The sequence below is a fragment of the Sitodiplosis mosellana genome, unplaced genomic scaffold (genome assembly GCF_009176505.1).
Source record: "Sitodiplosis mosellana isolate CC-2019 unplaced genomic scaffold, AAFC_SMos_1.0 Smas_scaffold_6181, whole genome shotgun sequence".
Lineage (NCBI taxonomy): Eukaryota > Metazoa > Arthropoda > Insecta > Diptera > Cecidomyiidae > Sitodiplosis > Sitodiplosis mosellana.
Genome location: NW_022601422.1, coordinates 2,144,672 through 2,164,297, shown reverse-complemented (window position 1 = coordinate 2,164,297; position 19,626 = coordinate 2,144,672). Strand labels below are relative to the sequence as shown.

At 37.8% G+C, this 19,626-nt stretch overlaps 1 protein-coding gene across 5 annotated transcripts in view; it reads right to left on the bottom strand.

Moving 5' to 3' along the window:
- The window catches only part of LOC129576284 (teneurin-m), a 405,617-nt gene that overhangs the window by 78,729 nt on the left and 307,262 nt on the right, over positions 1-19,626 (bottom strand). For 3 of the 5 annotated variants that reach the window (XM_055461074.1, XM_055461078.1, XM_055461075.1), the window contains exon 3: positions 13,857-14,720. The exons of the other annotated variants lie outside the window; for them this stretch is intronic. In XM_055461074.1, the coding sequence (XP_055317049.1) occupies positions 13,857-13,944 (88 nt within the window). In that variant the 5' untranslated portion in view covers positions 13,945-14,720. The remainder of the gene's footprint in view (positions 1-13,856; positions 14,721-19,626) is intronic. 5 annotated transcript variants of the gene reach the window in all.

Below are 19,626 nucleotides of genomic sequence, written 5' to 3'. Positions count from 1 at the left end.
GGTATGTAGGGCAAAATGCATGTGATGGTTCGACACATGATTAGATCGGTGCTGTCATTTTTCTTTTGCGAGGCGATACGATAGAGAAGAAAAATTGTCACGCAAAAACTCATTCGTTTCGTTTCATTTGAATTGATTTGTTTGTTGTTGTTGTTGTTGTTGTTGGCACTTTTTCCGCTGCCTCGATATGGCAGAAAAGTCGATGTGTCGATGAGGCGCACTCGGGTGCGAACTACTCATTTCATTGATTTGTTAAAAGGTATGGATGCGATAAGGCAAAAATATGCGCCATCTTTTTGCTTCCGCTTTCCGTTCATCGACACTTTTCTCTTTCTATCTGTTTGGTTTTTTCTCCGTTTCACTGTCTCTCTCTTTTTCTCGAGCTCCTTTGAGTTTCATTCCATGTGATAGTATTTCAATTTCCATACGTTTTGCGGTTCTTGTTTTCAGTTTTCTGTGTTTCATTTTTTATTTTTTTTCTCCTTCTTTGCGGGGGGACAGCATGAAACATTTAACATATGTAAATGCGTTTGGATTTGTACAGAGTATGGATTTTGTGGTGGCGATAGTGGTGGTGAACACTTCTTATGCCCGCTATCGCCAAACTTATGCGGAATAAACGATATATATATGTGTGTGTGGTGTTTTGTTGATGAAATTTTTATGCTCCTTGAAAATTTCTCGCAAAACACATAAATAACTATGAATAGATATGTTGGTTGGTTGGTTCTTTTTTATCTCTCTCCATCCCTGTGCATAATCTTCTGCGTCCTGTTTTCTTTTCGTTGCCATTGCCAATGATATCAATGCGTTGGTAGCTAATGGTAAACACTAGAGATAGACACGAAACCGCTCGCTTTTTATTGATTTAAAAGTGAAATGTTCGAAGGAAATACGCTGGATTTGACTTTGGATTTTTCTTTCTTCTTGACTGGCTGTTTGCATTTCCGCATCGGATTGCACCATCATAAATGGTTGGATGTGTTTTTTTGGTCTGTTTTTATATGCTGACATAGGTTCAACTGAAAAATATACCCTGCTTCGGAACCGTAGGAGCACTGAGAGAGAGAGAGAGAGAAAAAAAATCTAGCCTCATGTTGCAATGAAGAAGCGGGCAAGTTTCTGTCCATTCCCATTTTATATTTCGTCACAAAAAACAGTTTTAAGCCAAACCGCACGCACACAAATTAAATAAAACAAATTGAAAGCCGTTTTGTTTCGCACCTCTCTATTGGGCATTTTTACCCTGCTACAATGCATACATAAAATATTTTCATTTTTTGCTTCGTTTTTTTCCCTCTCGTCTCTCGCATTCGGAAAATGCCAACAACAAAAAAAAACACGGTATCAACAGAAAAAAGCTTACTTGAAGTCTTATAGAAAGAAAGCGATGAACGTGAGCGCTCAACACGCAAAGAAAGAGATAGAAAGGAACGAAAGAGAGGCGAATCAAAAACACCGAAATCAAAATTTCCCAAGGGAAATTCCCAAGTACAAGTCATAAAAAATGCGAACACATACACACATATACACGCGCCAGCGCTCCATCCACTAGCACTCCAATACAAAAACTAAACGCAATTCGTGCACGAGATATAAATATAAAGCGAACAGCGATCGAGTGGAAGAAAGCGCAAAGACCGTGAGCCAAACGGAGCGCTGCGAATTGACATGATTTTAGCACTTTACGTGTGTGCGTATGTGTGTGTGTGTGTGTGTTATCGCTCGGCTCTTCATATCGGGCAATAATAATAGAGGAAAAAAATGCAACGACAGCAGGCTGATTGGTCTCGCCGCGTCAAATCAACTCGAACCCAAATCATGAGGAGTTTCAGTTTACATTCAGCCCGAATCAGTCGAAATGCCAAAAAGCCAATCGAACATCATTCGTTTCGGAAACAAAGAATGCCAAAAAATATTATTTTTGCAAGAATTGAATACATTGGTCGACACACACTCACACACAGTCGAATACAGAGGGAGACACAAAGGAAAATCGAACAAAAAATCTTCTCGACCATGTTGATTGTGTGCACAACGTTCTCTCTAACCACACCGTCTATAAAAAGTAAATATCCATAAAAGTCGGGCAAAAGAGCTACCCGGAATATTCGAATTGAATGTCCATGTAAAGTGCGACCGTGGCACTGATCCGAACAGAAAACAGCGAAATCGAAACGTCTCACAGCGCACACACCCGTACACCAACCATTCGCCTCGCATATGCAATTTTAAGTATTGTTTCGACTCAAAGGTGCGTAAACATAAAACGAAAAGACATAAAAGCGCACCAACTGAACGGAGGAACAAACGCTGGCTAAATCAGATGATTGAACGAACGAAATGATCGGAAATGGGTTTTTTTTCTTCGCTGGATACAAATTTGTTTTAATCAAACACATAAAGTTTCCGGGGAGGAGACGCCTCCACCAAAAATCGAATGAATTCAATTGGCGTGATGACGAAAAGTTACTTTGCCGAAAAGTTACTTTGCCAAAAAGTTTACGTCATCGGCATTCGGTGTGTGTATGTGTATGCAAGCTTATGCTTTGCCCGGCTGAAATCGAAATAAGAAGCGATCAATGGTGGTCAATTGGTTACAGAGATGAAACCGAATACCGATATGACGATGAGATGAATTTGTGCTTGCCGAAATTCATGAAAATCGATAGCAATTGGCTGATATCAGTATGGCATTAACGTGCGTACACACATAAAAATAAACGCTCGATACGTGAGCAACAACGACGTAATCAGAAATGGAATTGCACGAAATGAAATCATAGAAAAACCGTTTGCAGTGCGAGCCCTTTGTGGCGATGATACGTAGAGATGCGTTTGGCTCATCCAACAAGAAGATCGATACATATCGTATGCTTTTGTTTTTTTTTTTCCTTTTCAATCGCACTCATTTTCATTTTGGAGTCTCTCTCTCTCCCACTCGGTGTGTGCATTGCACCAACAAAAGCATGCATGAGATGAGTGCAAAAAAAATTGGAGCTGCAATTGGCGCATATCTTTCGATATTCTAACATAAAAACGTGCATTTGGCGAAATAAAATTGTTCATTCCCAGCACATGGAACATGAACGCAGAGAGCGAAAAAAAAATTGATAAGATTTAATTAAACGATAAATTTGTTATAAATGCTATTGAAATGATTGGTCCATCAGCAGCAAACGCACACATTCACGGAATTGGTAATAGATTTCTTTTTTCTACTTTTCATTCCATCGAAACAGTAGTAGCAATTGAAAGACTAACAATTTATTGTCATTGCACTGTACAGTGCAGCTCGTCGCATTTTCTTCTTCCACTGAATGGCTGCGATAATCATATTTCCAAGTATATTTAAAGAGTAATTTTATTGATCACAACTTCCAATTTGTGCACAAAAGCGATATGTGGTGCAAGGGAGAGAGGCATGAAAATTTAGTTTAAGCCCGGAGACCCTGAGGCCGATTCAGCCTCAAAAGTGGATTTATCATGCGCTTTTTGATGTTCATAGCCGAATAGTTGCAGACAAACGGTAAAATAACATTCGAAAATTAATGTTTATGCAGCATGGTCAGAAAAATGCGATATACACGATACAAGGGTATCATGCCATTGAAGTGCTGAAAATAGTATATTTTAGTGTGTTTTTCGAAATGAAAAATGTCGCTTGGCTTTCTGTATGCTCTCGGCTCCATACAACCGACTGCTGCCTCTCTCTCTCTCTCTCTCACACACACTCACTCTTTCCTTCCCTATTCTCTTGTGTACGACAGTGCATACGATGTCACAGACAAGCGTTTAAATTGTGCAACCCGAATACAATTTGTGCGATTATTGTCAACAGTTTTTATGGGAAAGGTTATTTTTTTTTATTTTTTTTTTTTCGGCAAAATGTCCTTTGAAGCAGCGAAAACTGCCAAGTGAGCGAGAATGAAATGCTCTCATAACCTTCTTCCGCCCGCCCGCAATATCTCTTTGCTTTTTATGCTCGGCAAACGGGTCTTCTTGCATTGCCAGAGAGAAAGAGAGCGAATAAATACGGTTTCACATGTACAAATCTCTTTATGACTAATGTATTTCTTTATCTTTTGCAACGTTTTCATCGTTTTCGTTCTTTTCGTTCCGCATACATATTCCTTTTTGTACTTTGGAGCTCCTTTCACTCTATCTCTCTTTCTCTCTCTCTCTCTCTCTCTCTCTCTCGCTCGGATGTGGTTTTCAACATCTTAACGAAAAATATTTGTTGTATATTCTCTCTGGTTTCGGTTTTTAGCACTACATGAAATGTAGAGCTACTAATCTGCTCTTTTTTTGTTTTAATACTTTTTTACTACTGAAACGAATTATGGTGAATTTGAATTTTATGCTCATATTTTTTATTCAATTTAAACCAGAGGCAGTGTCTTTCAAAAAAAGAAATTAAACCAAGATCTTGTAATTCATTATTGAAATAACTGAGAAAATCTATTTTCTGTACCTACTTTGTTGTAAATATATATCCTTCGTACTATGCCTTTAATCCATAGTGCGCAAAAAAATAGTTTGTTGTGAAACAATAAAATAGAATAAGTAACTAAAATCCTAAGAACGCAGAGGGGAGCGAAGCGACTCTCTGTGGTCTTATTTCTTCAGTGTCATCATCATGTTGAATATACACACCACCAATTTGAGTGTATTGTGTGTATGGAAGTGCACCGAAGATAGGAGAGGAAACGAAAATGAAAGAAAAAGTGGCAAGACGAGCGAATTATTTCTTCTCTGTCGTGCATACTTTTGGCTCTTCAAGTCTCTTATTTCGCATCTCCAAAGAATCGAGTGCGGGAAGAACTGAAACGAAGGCTATGAAGACATCAAGGGTGAAAAGGGTTTTCGAAAAATGTATTGCTTCGACGAAAAATACAAATCACATTGTTAAGATGTTGCACTCACTCTCTTGCTCGCTCTGTCCCCCATTTGATGTGCTCTTTTATGTGCTGTTGCGCGGCGGAAAGTGAATAGCAAATTTGGCGCTCGTTCGTTATTGAATTGGTTGCCATAAAAGCATAAAATGTAATTCGCAATTTATCGATGTGTACAATGTACACAATAGTTTGTGTCAAAGCCAAAATACGGATGAAATAAGAAAATAGTGGCAAATATTTTATCGTGGAAGTGTGTGAGTGCGAGCGCGCGCTCTCGTATTTCGGACAAAAGAGAAGTGGGTGTGAAAACGACAGATTTAATGATTTATATCCCCAGCCAGACCGACCAGATATTTAGTGGAAACGTTTTGTGACGAGTTAAAACTAATCTGAATGAATGAATGTCAATAAAATATGAATCATCGCATGGATGGATGTTCTCGTTCATGGAACACATGTTGAAGGAGTATTTTCCGGTAGCATACAGCACAGTTCAAAACAACGGTGCGCATTAAAAATGGAACAATCTCTTGGTATGTGTGTGTGTACTCTGTACTGTGAACGATTGCGATTTCCTTTCTGCATGAGGTGCATCTTCTCCACATGTCATCGCATTTAATATATGAAATTGCATTGCTATTTTGATGATTTTTTTTCCTCTTCCATTCCACGGTACCATCATATATGTACTATAATTGGAAATTAGCTCAATGATTAAGTGTTTATGAGTGTCACTGTTTATTTGCGCTGTCAAGATTTATGACAATTGCCGGTTCTAACGCGCGCACTTCTGCGCGGCAATTTCACGATGAATTGAGACAACATCGTGATCACACCACACTTGTGAGTGTTTTACCGCATTTATAAAGCATTTTTTTTGTAATTGACGACTACAAAACACTAAACGCGGCCCTTTATCGTTGTCGTTAAACTGCTTAGCAAACTGCAAACTGCTGAGTGCTTTAATGCCAAAGAGAAAAATGATCAGGACATACTAACACACAAATGCTCACATACCCAGTACTACGGGACCAGTAGATTGAGACAAGTAACATTGCAATCGGGTGCAGGCAATACAGCTTAAGTGTGTTTGTTTAAACAGCTCATTTTCCGAAGCAAATGAAAGCCAAGACATCATCCGACTCGATAAAAACGTAGAGAGAGAGAGAGAGAGAGAGAGAGAGAGAGAGCGAATGGCAGAATTCGAATTGGATCGAGCAAAATGCACACTCAAAGCTTCGGAGACTGCTCCATGTGTGTTGAGTAGTCTTCGTGAAACAATGACGAAGAGGACGACAACGACGACGACAATGATGATGATGACAACATCAGCCGAAAAAATTTATCGCACCAAACAAGCTAGCAAACATACCCATATATTGGCACTAACCAACTATTCTCCCGATGTACAATTTAGCTAGTTTATGTTACACTTTGTTTTTATTTCGCTCCGCTTTTTTATGCTCTCGGTTTTACGAAGGAAACAAGCATCATTCTGACGGTTTTATGCGATGTGAATTCGTATGAAACATTCACACAGAATGATTCTCTCATCTGAATGAGGCTGATTCACATTGCCTCCTTCCTCTTTCTCCTTCTCTCTCTCTCTCTCTCTCTCTCTCTCTCTATCTGAATCTGAATCTCCCGACAATTATCAATGAATAATGCGATTCACAAATGAAATACTTCAGAATTCCGAAAAAAAATTCCCTCCCGAATATGATCCGAAATATTTCGAGAGAGAGTGAAAAAACCGTAAGTTGATGGAATGTTAAATTCATTATCGTTGAAACATATGGAATCCATTTTTGGTGTCCAAACAAAATATTGCACATCTCTCAACTGTGTGTCATTTGAGACGATTTTGTTTCAATTAAATATTACTCCGAAATGACTGTCTGAAAGTTGCATCTTGGCTTCGTATTCTCTTACTTGCAATGCTTGTGATTTATAGTGATTTTCATAATTCGTTCGACGCTTTTTCTCTGTGTTTATTTGTGATACGTGCTCGTTGCATATGTCTTTTTTTCGTATGCCGAACATTTTCACATCGCAGATGTGATATATATTACAAACACATGGACCCAAAAATCAGCATACGGAAGCACCAATCTAATGTTTGTTTAAGTTTCAGCCGGTTTGTGTGTGTCTCTTTTTTTATTCGTAGCTGTTTTTTTTTTTGTCGGCGTCGTCAAGGAAGATAAATGTGTTTTTTTTTCCTATTTGCCGATTGATAAGTTGAGCATTGAGCAACTCATACATTTCGTTTTATTTTCAATGGGCAAATTAAATTATGAGCACCCACAGTCGAAATCACATTCAAATATGCATTTGGGAAATTTCAACAATTCCAATTTGAACATATCGATTGCATATCTCATAAGGGTAATTAAAATAAGAGTGCTCATCGGAGTGAATGGTGAAATTTATATATATACGTAGTATGCGATGAGATGTATGTGAAATATTACTTACTTGAAAATCACTTTATTGCCATGAAAATTGGTTTCCCCAATGATCGTTCATTTAAATGTTATTGATTTGGTGTGTGTGTGTGTGTGTATGTGTGCTTTTGCATGCATGTAATCTGTTTTTTTTTTTTCATTTCGATGGTTATATTGAGATGAAGTGTTGATGGTTTTATGTGAAGCTTATGTTTAGTTGGTTTTTCTGAAAATGCCATACCAGACGTATGCAAGTCCACATTCTCACTACACCGACAAATGCTCACATTTGCGGTTCTTTTGAATGAGTAAAAGGTGATAATTTCGGCAGCTGCCATGATGTGTGACTTGATATTCTACCGATTGAAATACAACACGCTATCATTTTCTCACACCTAAACGCATTCTCCTGGCGTTGAGGTTCTCGATGCATTTCCAATTATTCGAATGCAACTACATCGGCACGCTACAGAAGACTCCTTTAAACGCAGTCATCCATTTCTATTTCAATCATCGTCAGTAATAAAAGTGTGTGCCATCAAAAGTGAAATGGTAGAAAATTTTGAAGTTAAATCGTTGCAATATAAATTTTGGTTTATTCGCTCTACGATGCGTGCGTTGACGACAAAAAAAAACACGATCCAAGTATCAATTACAACAAGATCAATTACTTTCGCGAAAAATAGGACAATAGAATAACTTCTTGCATTTTCGCACGTTGTTGCTTTTAATATTGTGTTCGCTTTGCGTGCGGAAACTCTTCGTGCAGAATTGTATAAGGTTTATCAAAAATAATTCAAGCAGCCCCATTTTTTTAGTTGTAAATTCAAAATATCATTCGTCATCTTGCGAACAGTTCTCTGTTTGCTAGCGCAAAATCTCAGTGAGTTTTAAGAGTCTTCCATCAGCGAGTACTTTGGCAAGCAGAACGGTGGAAACAATTGGATGGGTGAAAAAAAAAAACAACTGAAATTGAAGAAGTAGAACCATCTCGAAAGTGGCTAGAAAAATGCTTGAAAACAAGCATTTATGCAAGCACAGTCATTCGAATCGTGCATGTGTATGTGTGTCGCCCGTTGTTGTCATTGAAATGCATCTCGCGAATCATTTTTTTGTTCTTCGGAACAAGAAAAGAGAGAGAAACAAACAAAAAAAAATTACTGCACAAAGCGTGAATGATTGGTGGGGAAAATTTAATGTATGTCATGTGCACAGTGTATATTTTGTAGCATCACTGAAATTGCACGGAGGATTTCTCTGTGCAACGAAAATGCACGTTGCCGTTTGCATTTCGTTTTCCTTCTTCTATTCCGAATATTCTTTCCACATTCAATTCGATCTATGTGCCTCTCTATAGCGCGCTCGTCCAACCGCTCTAGCTGCCTGTCCTATGGAATGTGTGTTGTGTGTGTGTGTGTCGGTGTGGTGCATATTTGCATTTTGCTTATGGCCAAAGAATCTTCTTTTTGCCATTAAATACACTCTTCTTTGTTGTCACAGTCGAATGCTCTCGACTTAAGCTCACCCCGAATATATTCGTCGTCGTCGTCGTTGTTGTCATCGTATCACTTGTTTGTTTGTCCGCATGGTTGTTGTTGTTTTTTTCTCTTTCGTTGTTCTGTTCTGTTCGGTTGCAGTTAAAGATTGCGTGCATTTCCCGAACGAGAACACGATTGAGAATCATAAAGTGTCTCTCTACCCAAATTGTGTGTGTATCTTTCGTCTTTTTCATACGTGAAACAAGCCAGTGATATAACATCCAAATCTCTCTCGCACACGCGCATATTGTATCCTCGACTATACATGTGTATTCTCGAGGTTTTATTTTGCTATGTTGTTGTCTCTTCTTTTTTGTTTTTTTTTTTTTGTTTTAAAAATGAACCGATCCCAAGAAAGAAGGGAAAAAAATCACAAACACACTACCTACCGCACGCTGTATCCCCTATATATCGTTTCATTTATATTTCGTTTTCTTTTTTAGTCGGCTCTTCTTCTTCCTTGATTCAACTGTCGTTATTTTTCTTCTTGTTCATTCGCCCAAAAATTCAAGAATCGAACGCACAGACACAAACACATGAAAACTTCGGTCGATGTGCATTCAAAAATGTTCGAGCTTTAAAATAAGTTTAAATGAATTCGAAATCGACTTTATTTGTTTTGTGCTCGCACTCGCTCGCTCGCCCGGTCGGTCTATCTTCATTTCTTGACAGGCGAAATTTTTCGGCGACAAATGAAAATGCGAATCATTTTAAATCCAAATGCAATGTGCACAAGCACATACACTACAAAAACAGTCATTGAAAATAATTTCATTTTGGGTTATCGATCTCTCGTTCTCTGTCTGTCTCTTGCTCTATCGCACGCACAAGCGCAAACAAACACACGCACACGGAACACTCCGATGTGTCTTTGCCGTCTCGGTGAAATATTGTCTTGAGAGCGATGCACTAAGCTGGCATAAGTAATGTGTTTTGTTCACTTTCGAACCAAATCCGTCAGTTTTGCTGTTTGGTGTTTTGTACGAAGCTTTAAAATCAACATTGAAATAAAATCTAACCGAATTTCTCCAATTCCATGCACAGCAAAGCCACAGCAATTGATCCAAACGGCACATTAAAAGTTGAACGAGAAAAAAACAACACACGACGATGACGACGACGACGGCAACGATCGATATAATCAGGGAAGATGAGACGGAGAGCGAGAGAGAGAGAGAGAGAGAGCAAAGCGACTGAAACTGAATGCACAAAACCAAACACAAAAACCAAGCATCTATACGCGCGCGATGAACGAGAGACAGATCGAGCACTCCAACAAAATGCCACAAACATAAATTTTCGATTGAAATTTTATTTCGACTTTTCTCTCTCTCGCTCTTCTCACACTCTTTGGAAAAATAATAATACGGCAAATAAATTTACGTTTAAATATGGTCGTTGGTGTGAATATCAAATAAGAGTTTTTCGTGTGTTCACTCTCTTCTCGTTATACGTGTAGCTTCCTCAATATATCGTTGCTTTTTAAAGCGTTCAATCGTGTGTCTGTTGGTTTTGTGTGTGCTATGGATTTTGTTTTTTTTTTTTTTGGTATTTTACAGCTCTTTTACATACCTCGAAACGAGGGGCATGGAAATTAGAATAATACACATTTGTCTCTTACGTTCATCAGCGTCGTCGTCGTCGTTTTGCCATACGACAAAAATCAAGCGCTGGAATTGATTAAGTTTCGTAAATGGCCGATGGTTGAATAGAGAGGCGGCGGCATGACATTAATTATTTAGAATGAAGAGAGAAAAAAAATACCGAGCAAAAACGGTTTTATATGCGCGTATATATGTGATACTCTTTCTCTCTCTCTCTCTCTCCTCTTCCTTCTCTCAATTGTTTCGCTTTCAACTCTCATTTTCCATCGATGTGCTTCGAGTATGTTGAAGATGAATCGATGTTATCGGTTCTATTTGTTTTGGTTCGATCGGAGGGATTAAGTTGCATATGGGCGTTCATTGTGCGAGTGTATTCGATTCTCACAAAAATCCATTTTCAATCATCCGATGTAGTTGTTTGGGATCAATTGTTTGGGCTGATACCGTCTGGCCGGGGCAAAATTCGGAAGCCGTATTTTGCTAATTGGTTCGAAGATGCCCATCGAAATGTTACCTTCTCGGTACGGTATAACATGGATAGAAAGAGGAAAGGTCTTATCCGTTTCGAATTTCATTTGCCATTTTTTTTTTTTCATCGTGTACATTTTTGTTTCGCCAAAATTGTATGGATTGTTTATGACGCACATTGAAAAATCAAAAAAAAAAAAAAATTGCCATGGCAATCGACTAACTGAATATGATGACAACAATTATTCGCCGAGTTGTTTTACACGAGGAAAAAAAAAGATAAATTGTCGGTATACAAAAACGTAGTCAAGTAGAAATGTTGAGTTTTACTCGTTAATCCCGGGTGTGAGAAAGGAACAAGACAAACAAAAGCATGCGCACTCAAGGCAACACTTGACCAACATACTGCAATTATTAATTCACGAAAATTGCTTTTTTTTTCTGCTTTGTTTTTTATTTTGTCCGCTTCCTGTATTCACACGTGCTAGTTGTGGATGAAAAAGGACAAGCGTAACTGACGAAGATGTCTTAGCTAACCGAAAGTATTTAATGTAAAATTCAATCAAAAATTGTTTTCCTTTTGCGCTGCTACTCATTTCTCATCGTTATGTGGCCAGGCCAGGCCGAAGTGGACGTCAAAAGACAAAAGCCGATATTGGATAAAAGGATGTGAAAAGCGTATATCCCATATAAATCTATATTTATAGCAAAGCTAGCACATAACCCATCAGAGTGAGAGTGCCGCAATAAAGAGCTACAGGAGACACAGAGAAACATGGCAAACGCACACACCGACAACAGTGCAGAAACATAAGATACTGGATATTTAATGGAAGTAAATATAAAAGCCAATAACATGTGAAATTAGATTAACTTAACTATCCATAAAAGGTTCCTAATTAAATATACATAAATTACGCAGAGAGCCAGAGACACAGAGAGATTCATTGAAGCAACAGAGGGCAGTCGCATCAAGACACAGAGACCATATCGTTTAAATATGCATGGTGAGAAAAGAAGTTCGGTGTACCGCTTGTGTAGTACACACATGAAGTGTGTTTGTGTATGAATAATGTGAAAGACACCTAAACGAACATATCATCGAGGGCTGGGCATCGAAATTCCCGTATTGCGATTTATGTGCGTTTAATCAGTTACTTAGTAAGCACGCATGGAAATCCGTTCTTTCCCCTGGTTTTGATTTTTCATGACGCACAGACGTTCAATGAAAAAATGATATATTCTTTGGGATATCCAAGCATTTACATCCTGTCTTCAACAAGCACAAGCAGCAGTGACATATTATTTGGTGGTGATTCGTTGCTTTGAGGTGATTCACGTGTCTTCTCAGTTTTCTCTCGCTATCTCTCTCTCTCTCTCTCTCTCTCTCTCTCTCTCTCTCTCTCTCTCTCTCCGCACTTCAATTTCAGACTTCAAAGTTGTGTTCCAATCCAATTCGTTTCTATTCCATTCTGTTCTGTTCTGTTCTGTTTCTTGCAGTTGTCGTTGTCGTCGTCTCGGTGAGTCGAACGAATGATTATATGCCACATTATTATCCACTGGAGTATGTGTGGTCTATGGTCTATATGTGACTATATAATTCGATTTAATTGCATTATGTATAAATGTTTGCTGTGTGCGCCCGTCGACTTGAACGAGCTTCGCTCAATGTCCCACACACAAACAAAGTCTTCTGCTTCGCTTTCTTGTTCTTCGTTGTTTTTTTTTTTTTCTTCTGCTCGCTTCGCTGATGAAGCGAATTGCTCGTGACATTGTGTACATGAAATGTCGCATGTCGCGAAACCCCTTAATTTAATATATTTAGTAATACTTCTTCTCATGCGAATTTCGCACTGAATATATAACACGCATCACTAACCTATGACAGAAATGTGAGCCAATTTCTTCGTCTCTTGTGTGTATCTCTGAGTGGAGTGAATGTATGTGGAAAAGATTGAGTCGCGTAATACGAAAGCAAGAAGAAAAAAAAGAACACGACCGAAAAACATTTTCTAAATCGAATAAACGATAATTCAAATAAATTTCCGTACAACCGCAATTCACCAAAACTAATTATCAGAAGACGACAAAGTAAAGAGACCGTACAGCGTACACACATACAAGCTCGCGTGTGGAGTCAGAGAGTGAGACAAAGATTAAAAGTATAATAAATAACGATTAAAGATAAATTAATATCATCATTGACGTTTTTATAGCAATTTAGCGGGAAATTTGTCGAATTACTCGATGTGACTTGTGTTGGCCGCAGTGCACAAAACCATTCACCATCTAACCCAAATGCGGATTTGATGGTTTGCATTGTGAGCTTGATTCAAGTAACGAAATTCACGGCACTTGTACTGTCTTGTTCACAATTTTATGTCGATAATAAATTGATATTATCAATATAAGCAAACGAGTGTACAATCACAGCCAATCTCCACCGGACGCGCCTCAACCTGAACGCGCCACAATGATTGCGTGCAAGTGACAATTTGGGCCAAATGCGGTGTAAAAAAAAAAAAAAAAAACACACACACACACACAAAATCACCGGCTAACTGACATCGATCCCTTGGATCTGAATGACACATTGCGTGAAATGTACGTGCGATTGCCTTCAGCACACTCATACACAATCACCGACATCAATTGCACGCCCAATTGAAAATGCGCTGAGTAGCCGAATGACGGCACATTCAATAGATAGACAGCCCAAACAACCCCATCTTATCGTCAAACTCGTGTTGTTTTTTATGGTTGGTCGGTGGTGTGGGCTCGCTAAACACTGATCTGATTGCATACAATTTATACATTTTTTTTTTATTCTAATCTAATTAAACGTGCGATAATAAACATAGTAACTAAACTAGAGTTATAGAGAGAATTTGTGATTATATTAACCTCGTCCGATGCCTCCGCTGCGAACCACACCGCATAGCACTCCATTGTCACGACACTCCATTGTTGTATCATATTCATAGGAATTCATATTGTACACACACACGCGATTTTACTATTATAATCGTAGAGAAAAAAAAAAGGAAATAAAACAAAACAACGGGCAGTTTCGATTTCGTCGAACAGAAATTCGTCTTCTTCTCCGTCGTCGCTTTCGCACAGGTTGAAAAAAAAAAAATTTCTTTCTGTTTTGTTTTTGATTCGTTCGATTCGATGTTTTGCTCGTTGCTTATTTGATTACACGTTCAATGTATTTAATTGCGGGTATTTTTCAGTGATTACTTTTGTCATTTGATTGAAATGTATTATCATTTCCCGTCATTTACAAAAAAAATGATTCACCTTTCACACAACGAAACTTTTGTTTGTCATTTTCACTTTTAATGTATCTAAAAACTCAAAATGAACAACAAAGAAAAACGACAAAAACCGAACAAAATGCGCTTTAACCGAGAAAACTAAAGTTCATCATAATCTATGGAAAAAGCGGACTATTTTCGATTTTTCATAACTTTAAGCGAAAAATTCATCTTGCCAAATTGCATACAGTTTTTCAACGTTCAAGTCTTGAATCAGCACATTGTATACCGAAATTTTGCTGGATGGCTTCGTTGTGTGTCACTTATTTTGTTAATTTTGACGTTGTTGTCGTTGTCGTCGTCGTTGTTGTTGTTGTCGATCGCGCGTTTTGTCTATCGAAAGACAAGCATTTTTTGGCGCGTGTTTGCATTGCTTCACATTTTAAATTATGCGCACACTTACTCCTCTATTTATTCCTCACAATTATCATTCGAATGGAGAATCAAACTGGAAAATTAATAAAGAAAAGAAAAGAAACAATAAGCATCAATTTTGTTGAAATAAAGTCCAAAACCAATGTCTACGGGAATTGTGCGAACAATGAAATTGGCAAATGATCAGCGCCAAATTTCTTAAAAATCTAAAATAACAACTAAAAAACGTGACGTTAACTAAACACAAAAGCCAAATTATCGTAAAATGTGACTTAAATTAAATGAATTGAAGGAATGTCGGGCGATAATGAAGAGAAGGACGAAACGAAAATGTTGATGTGAATTAACTAAATGACCAAAGGATATTCTGTTCTCGAAAGGATCAAGTGTTTTGAATCGAACGCATTCAATTCCGACACAAAAATATGTGTGCGTGTGTGTATGTCTGTTTGCAACTTTGGGTCATGCTCTTGAAATTCATACTCGTAACTGGGAGTGTTCGCTGCTTTACATTTTGTTTGCGTTGAATCTCATTATTCTGAGCCCTTTCGGTGCCGAGTGGGTGGGTTAAACAAATCATTTTGATTTTTATCGAGGAGTCGAACGAGCGACGGGCCTCACAAAAAAGAAAGAGAACGAGAATAAAAACAAAAAAACAGAAAATGATTCATTCGCGTTGGTTTGTGAATATCATGATTGCCTTTAATATTGGTATATTTCAGTGTTTGTGTCCTGAAAGAGGACAAAAATGCATGACGACGACGATGACGAAAAAAATAAAATAAATGCGCACGTAAAGTAAATAGATCTGGAATCGCTTCTAGACATAATTAAAAGTTTTACTGGTATTCTTTTTTTTTTCTTCATTAGCAGTGAAGGAAATGATGTAAGCTGACTAAATTCCCGTACGCTGCGGAACCCTTTTTTCTCTCTCTCTCTCTTTCTCTTCACTCTCGCAGTCCATAGATTTCCTTTTGCTGTGATTACGAATATAAATGTGGACGCTTGAAATAAAATGGAACTTTACTCGAACAGAGCAAGTACATATCGTGCATGCTTCGCTCTGTCTAATTTGTTGTGCGCGAGCGCGCTGCGCTGTTCGTGGAATTAACGGCAAATGATAAAAGCTTGAGGCTGCATTTGGGATTTTTTATGCGTTAAGCGCAAATAAAAGCCTTTCAATTTTAAATACACATATAGAGGCGAACGTGAAATGTTTGTATTCGAGCGACGGGCAAAATGAATGAACCGAGAGAATAAGGTTTTGCTCGCGCCTTCCTACGCAAATCTTATCACACAAATTTCAGTTTTATTTTTCTTTCGTTCCATTATTCTTCCATATATTCATAATATCATAATAATTCGAGAATAAATTCGAATTTTGAACTGGGAAGAAGATGAGACGACCGGGAGAGCAAGTGAGAGAGAGAGAGAGAGAGAGAGAGAGAGAGAGAGAGAGAGAGGTAAGACGCATTGAATGAAATAGCGGATATATCACATCCGGAACGAACTCGAAATATTTTATTCGAAGGAAAAAAAAAGAGACCAGAATCGCTTGTGTTACGATTCATTTATCATCAAATGCAGTGTAATTTGCGAATGGGTGTATATGTGGCACCACGACTGACGGATAGTGTTATTAGCATTACAACTGAACATGTATAGCTCGTCTGCTTCGAGACTGCATTATTTTCCTAATATCGAGACACAGAGCACTGTTGGTGTTACATACGTAGTAATTTGCCTCATTTGCGATATGCTGATAAGAAGTAGCGGCGGGCGATAATTTATATATTACAATTGTTGTTTCTACACAATTTTCAACCGATTTCAAATATAGTTTCGTTTCAATAAATTCCCCTCTTTCTTCCTCTATCACTCTCAATAAATTTACAGTGGAAGTGGACGCGTGATTATGCGCAACGGCAAAGAAATATTTCTGTTGAATGCGAAGAAAAGAAAATCGAGCTAGCCGTAATAATTCAAGGTCTGTCTCAACGAGAGATGAGGAAGAAAGTTGGAGTTTAAAATGAGCATCACTATGAATTTGTATAAGCGTTTGTCGGTAATTCGATGAAGATTAGCCCATCAAACGTTATTTACTGCCAAAATAAATTTTGAGCCAACGAATTATTATGATTATTCACCAGCCCGAAATTGGACCACTTCAAATCCACTTGAACACTTCTGCACCTTATTTTTTTGCGTACGCGTGTGTAAGTGTAATAAATTAAATTCAGTTCATTGCAGCCATAGTATTATTACAAGCCGAAGAAAATAAGAACCAGTAATATACGACCTTACACTCGAAAGCAATGACCGATTCATTTCTTTCTCTTTTTTTTTTTTTTCACCAACTTCTTTATGCTTGTTCTTCTTTGAACCACAATTTCGATTTTTATTCGAAATCCCAATCAGAAATCCCGCACACCAAAAAGACCCAATGTATTTCATTTTCGCTTAATACCGTATTTAAAACTATATTATTTCTGGTTATTATAAACACATCAATTCAAATTACACAATTTTCAGTTTTCACATCGTTCATTTTCATCGTGGCCGTGGATGATTTCTTGATTTGCGGTCGCGCGCGCGCTCACGCATTCGAGAGAGAAGCAAATAAGAGTTCTCTCATCACTCGCTTATTGCCTTTTATTCTTTGCTGCGCTTTTTGCGCTTCGATTTTGCTCAGATTTTCCTTCGTTTTTTGTTGTTGTTGTTGTTGTTGCTGTTATTTCTTGCTTCGCATGAAGTACGAAGAGACTTACAGGCTTCATACATCAAAAGCTGCGTGTAATAAAGTGGTGATTGATGGATTGATGAGTCGGAATGGAGACGGAAGTGTAATTGAATCGGTTATATCGTTTGGATGCGTTTCAGTTTGCTCAACGGAATCGACGAGAGGCAGACAGAGAGAGAGAGAGAGAGAGAGAGAGAGAGAGAGAAAGAGGAAAAAACTGTACTATTTCGTACATAAGGGAAGCATCTTTTCAACAACAAATTCACACGGTAACTGGCGAATTAAAAAAAAAGGTCAAAAAGTTGAGCATTTTGAAAATTTCATCATCTAACATTTTTGTATGATCCATCATACACATTAAACCATGGATGATCTTTGGAAATTTGCTCGGTAGTTTTTTCCAATTACTACCACGCGGCTAATTCCATTGCAAATCATTTGCCAATCGAATTACATCTGTCAGAGCGAGCATTTCCAACACAGATTCGGGCAAATCGCAAACATATCCAAGTTACAAAAATTGTAAAAGCTTCAAATGGTACTGAAATTCATTTCCATATAATTTGGCAAACAGCACGCTCTTCTAAGAAAGACCTCAGAATTGTTTCTGGCCAAAAATGTGTTTTAAATTAAAATCAATAATTTGTTGTTCAATTCGGTTTCGGTGCCTTTTGTGTTCATGAATCGAGATATATGTTTGACTGTTTCGTTTGAAATGTGCCGCTAATTTAAGTGCTTGCACATAAATTTACCGAATATTCACACTCGCTCGCATTGTGGCAAACAACGGAGATGTTTGATGCAAACATTTCCCCAAACAGCCCGAAAATTGAGAAATACACTCACATCGCAGAGCATCGGCGTCAACCCGACATTGTATTGCGTTTTAATAAATCACGTGGCCCGAAAGGTTGAAATGGGATTTGGCACAAGTGTTTGCGTCCATTCGGTTCAACACAATGGACGCTAGGGGAAAATGACAAAAAATTCACTCGAATGAATATCTAAATGTTCACTCAAATTTCGGAATTTTACACTAATATTGCATATGTTCTGAATGTTATTACAAATGCTGTAAATGTTATGAATATTTTTACAAATTTCAATCAAAACGATAACGTGCAGGGCTAACCAAAATATTCATTTTTATTCGAATTTCTTCCCTCAATATATACTCAGAGGAAAAGTGCTACTGTGGAAAATCGGGAAATCGGAGAAAATTCAGACTAGTCTCAATCGATCGGGCGGGAAATTTCATGTGAGGTGGCGACCCCATGGGCGATTTTCAAGCGAAAAAACCATCCATTTCTGAGATAAATGAAGAAATTCGGACGGCAAGTATACCGATTAACTAAGTTTTAACATTGCAGTCATTTTTTATTTCTGACACTCTATTCTACTCAATGTAGTACTAGATTTTATTGCACATTTGGAAGTTCTACTGCACATACACGATTGTATTAGATTTGAATGAAAAACCTCACGAATGAATATGAGTAAATGTTTCAAATTTAACGTAGATTCGTGCGAATGCAATATTTATTCATTAAATATTCATTGAATTAATAAAACGTAGTTTCCAAATATTTACGAATGGTCAGAAGCCCCTAGAATGGACGATATCAAAGCAAAACGCACCAGGAGAAATACAAAAAAAAGAGTATGTGTTGATGATTCGTTTAGTTTTGTGATTTTTTTTTTCTCGCTCGTTTCGTTTCATTTCTCTTCGGAGAATCGGTAAAATGGGGGAATAAGAAAAACAAGACCAGCAAATTCCTATTTATTATAATCGAACTCAATACACTAAGCATTGGACACGCATTTAATCTACATATTGCTTAAACCATTCTTTGCATTGTTCTTTTTTCGCCGTGTTTATTACATTCTCCTTTGTTCTGCTATCAATAGTGATTTCTTTCTTCTTTTTTTTTCGCGCTGTATTCATTTCGAGCCAACAATAAATGTAATTGTTTTGCAACGATTTTTTCTTCTTCGTCGGCTGCTCAATTCTTATACGCAAATAATATAAAGAATTTTCTGGTGCCGTCGTAACTTATAGGTTGGTGCGTATGAATGAAAGAATAAAGCGATACATGCTAATATATTACCACAAATGCCATAAGCTACTCGCTCTCAGGTCTTGGGCGTGAAGAAATGAACACAAAAGAACGATGAATTAAAAAAATACACATGAGAGAGAGAGAGAGAGAGAGAGAGAGAGAGAGAGAGAGAGAGAGAG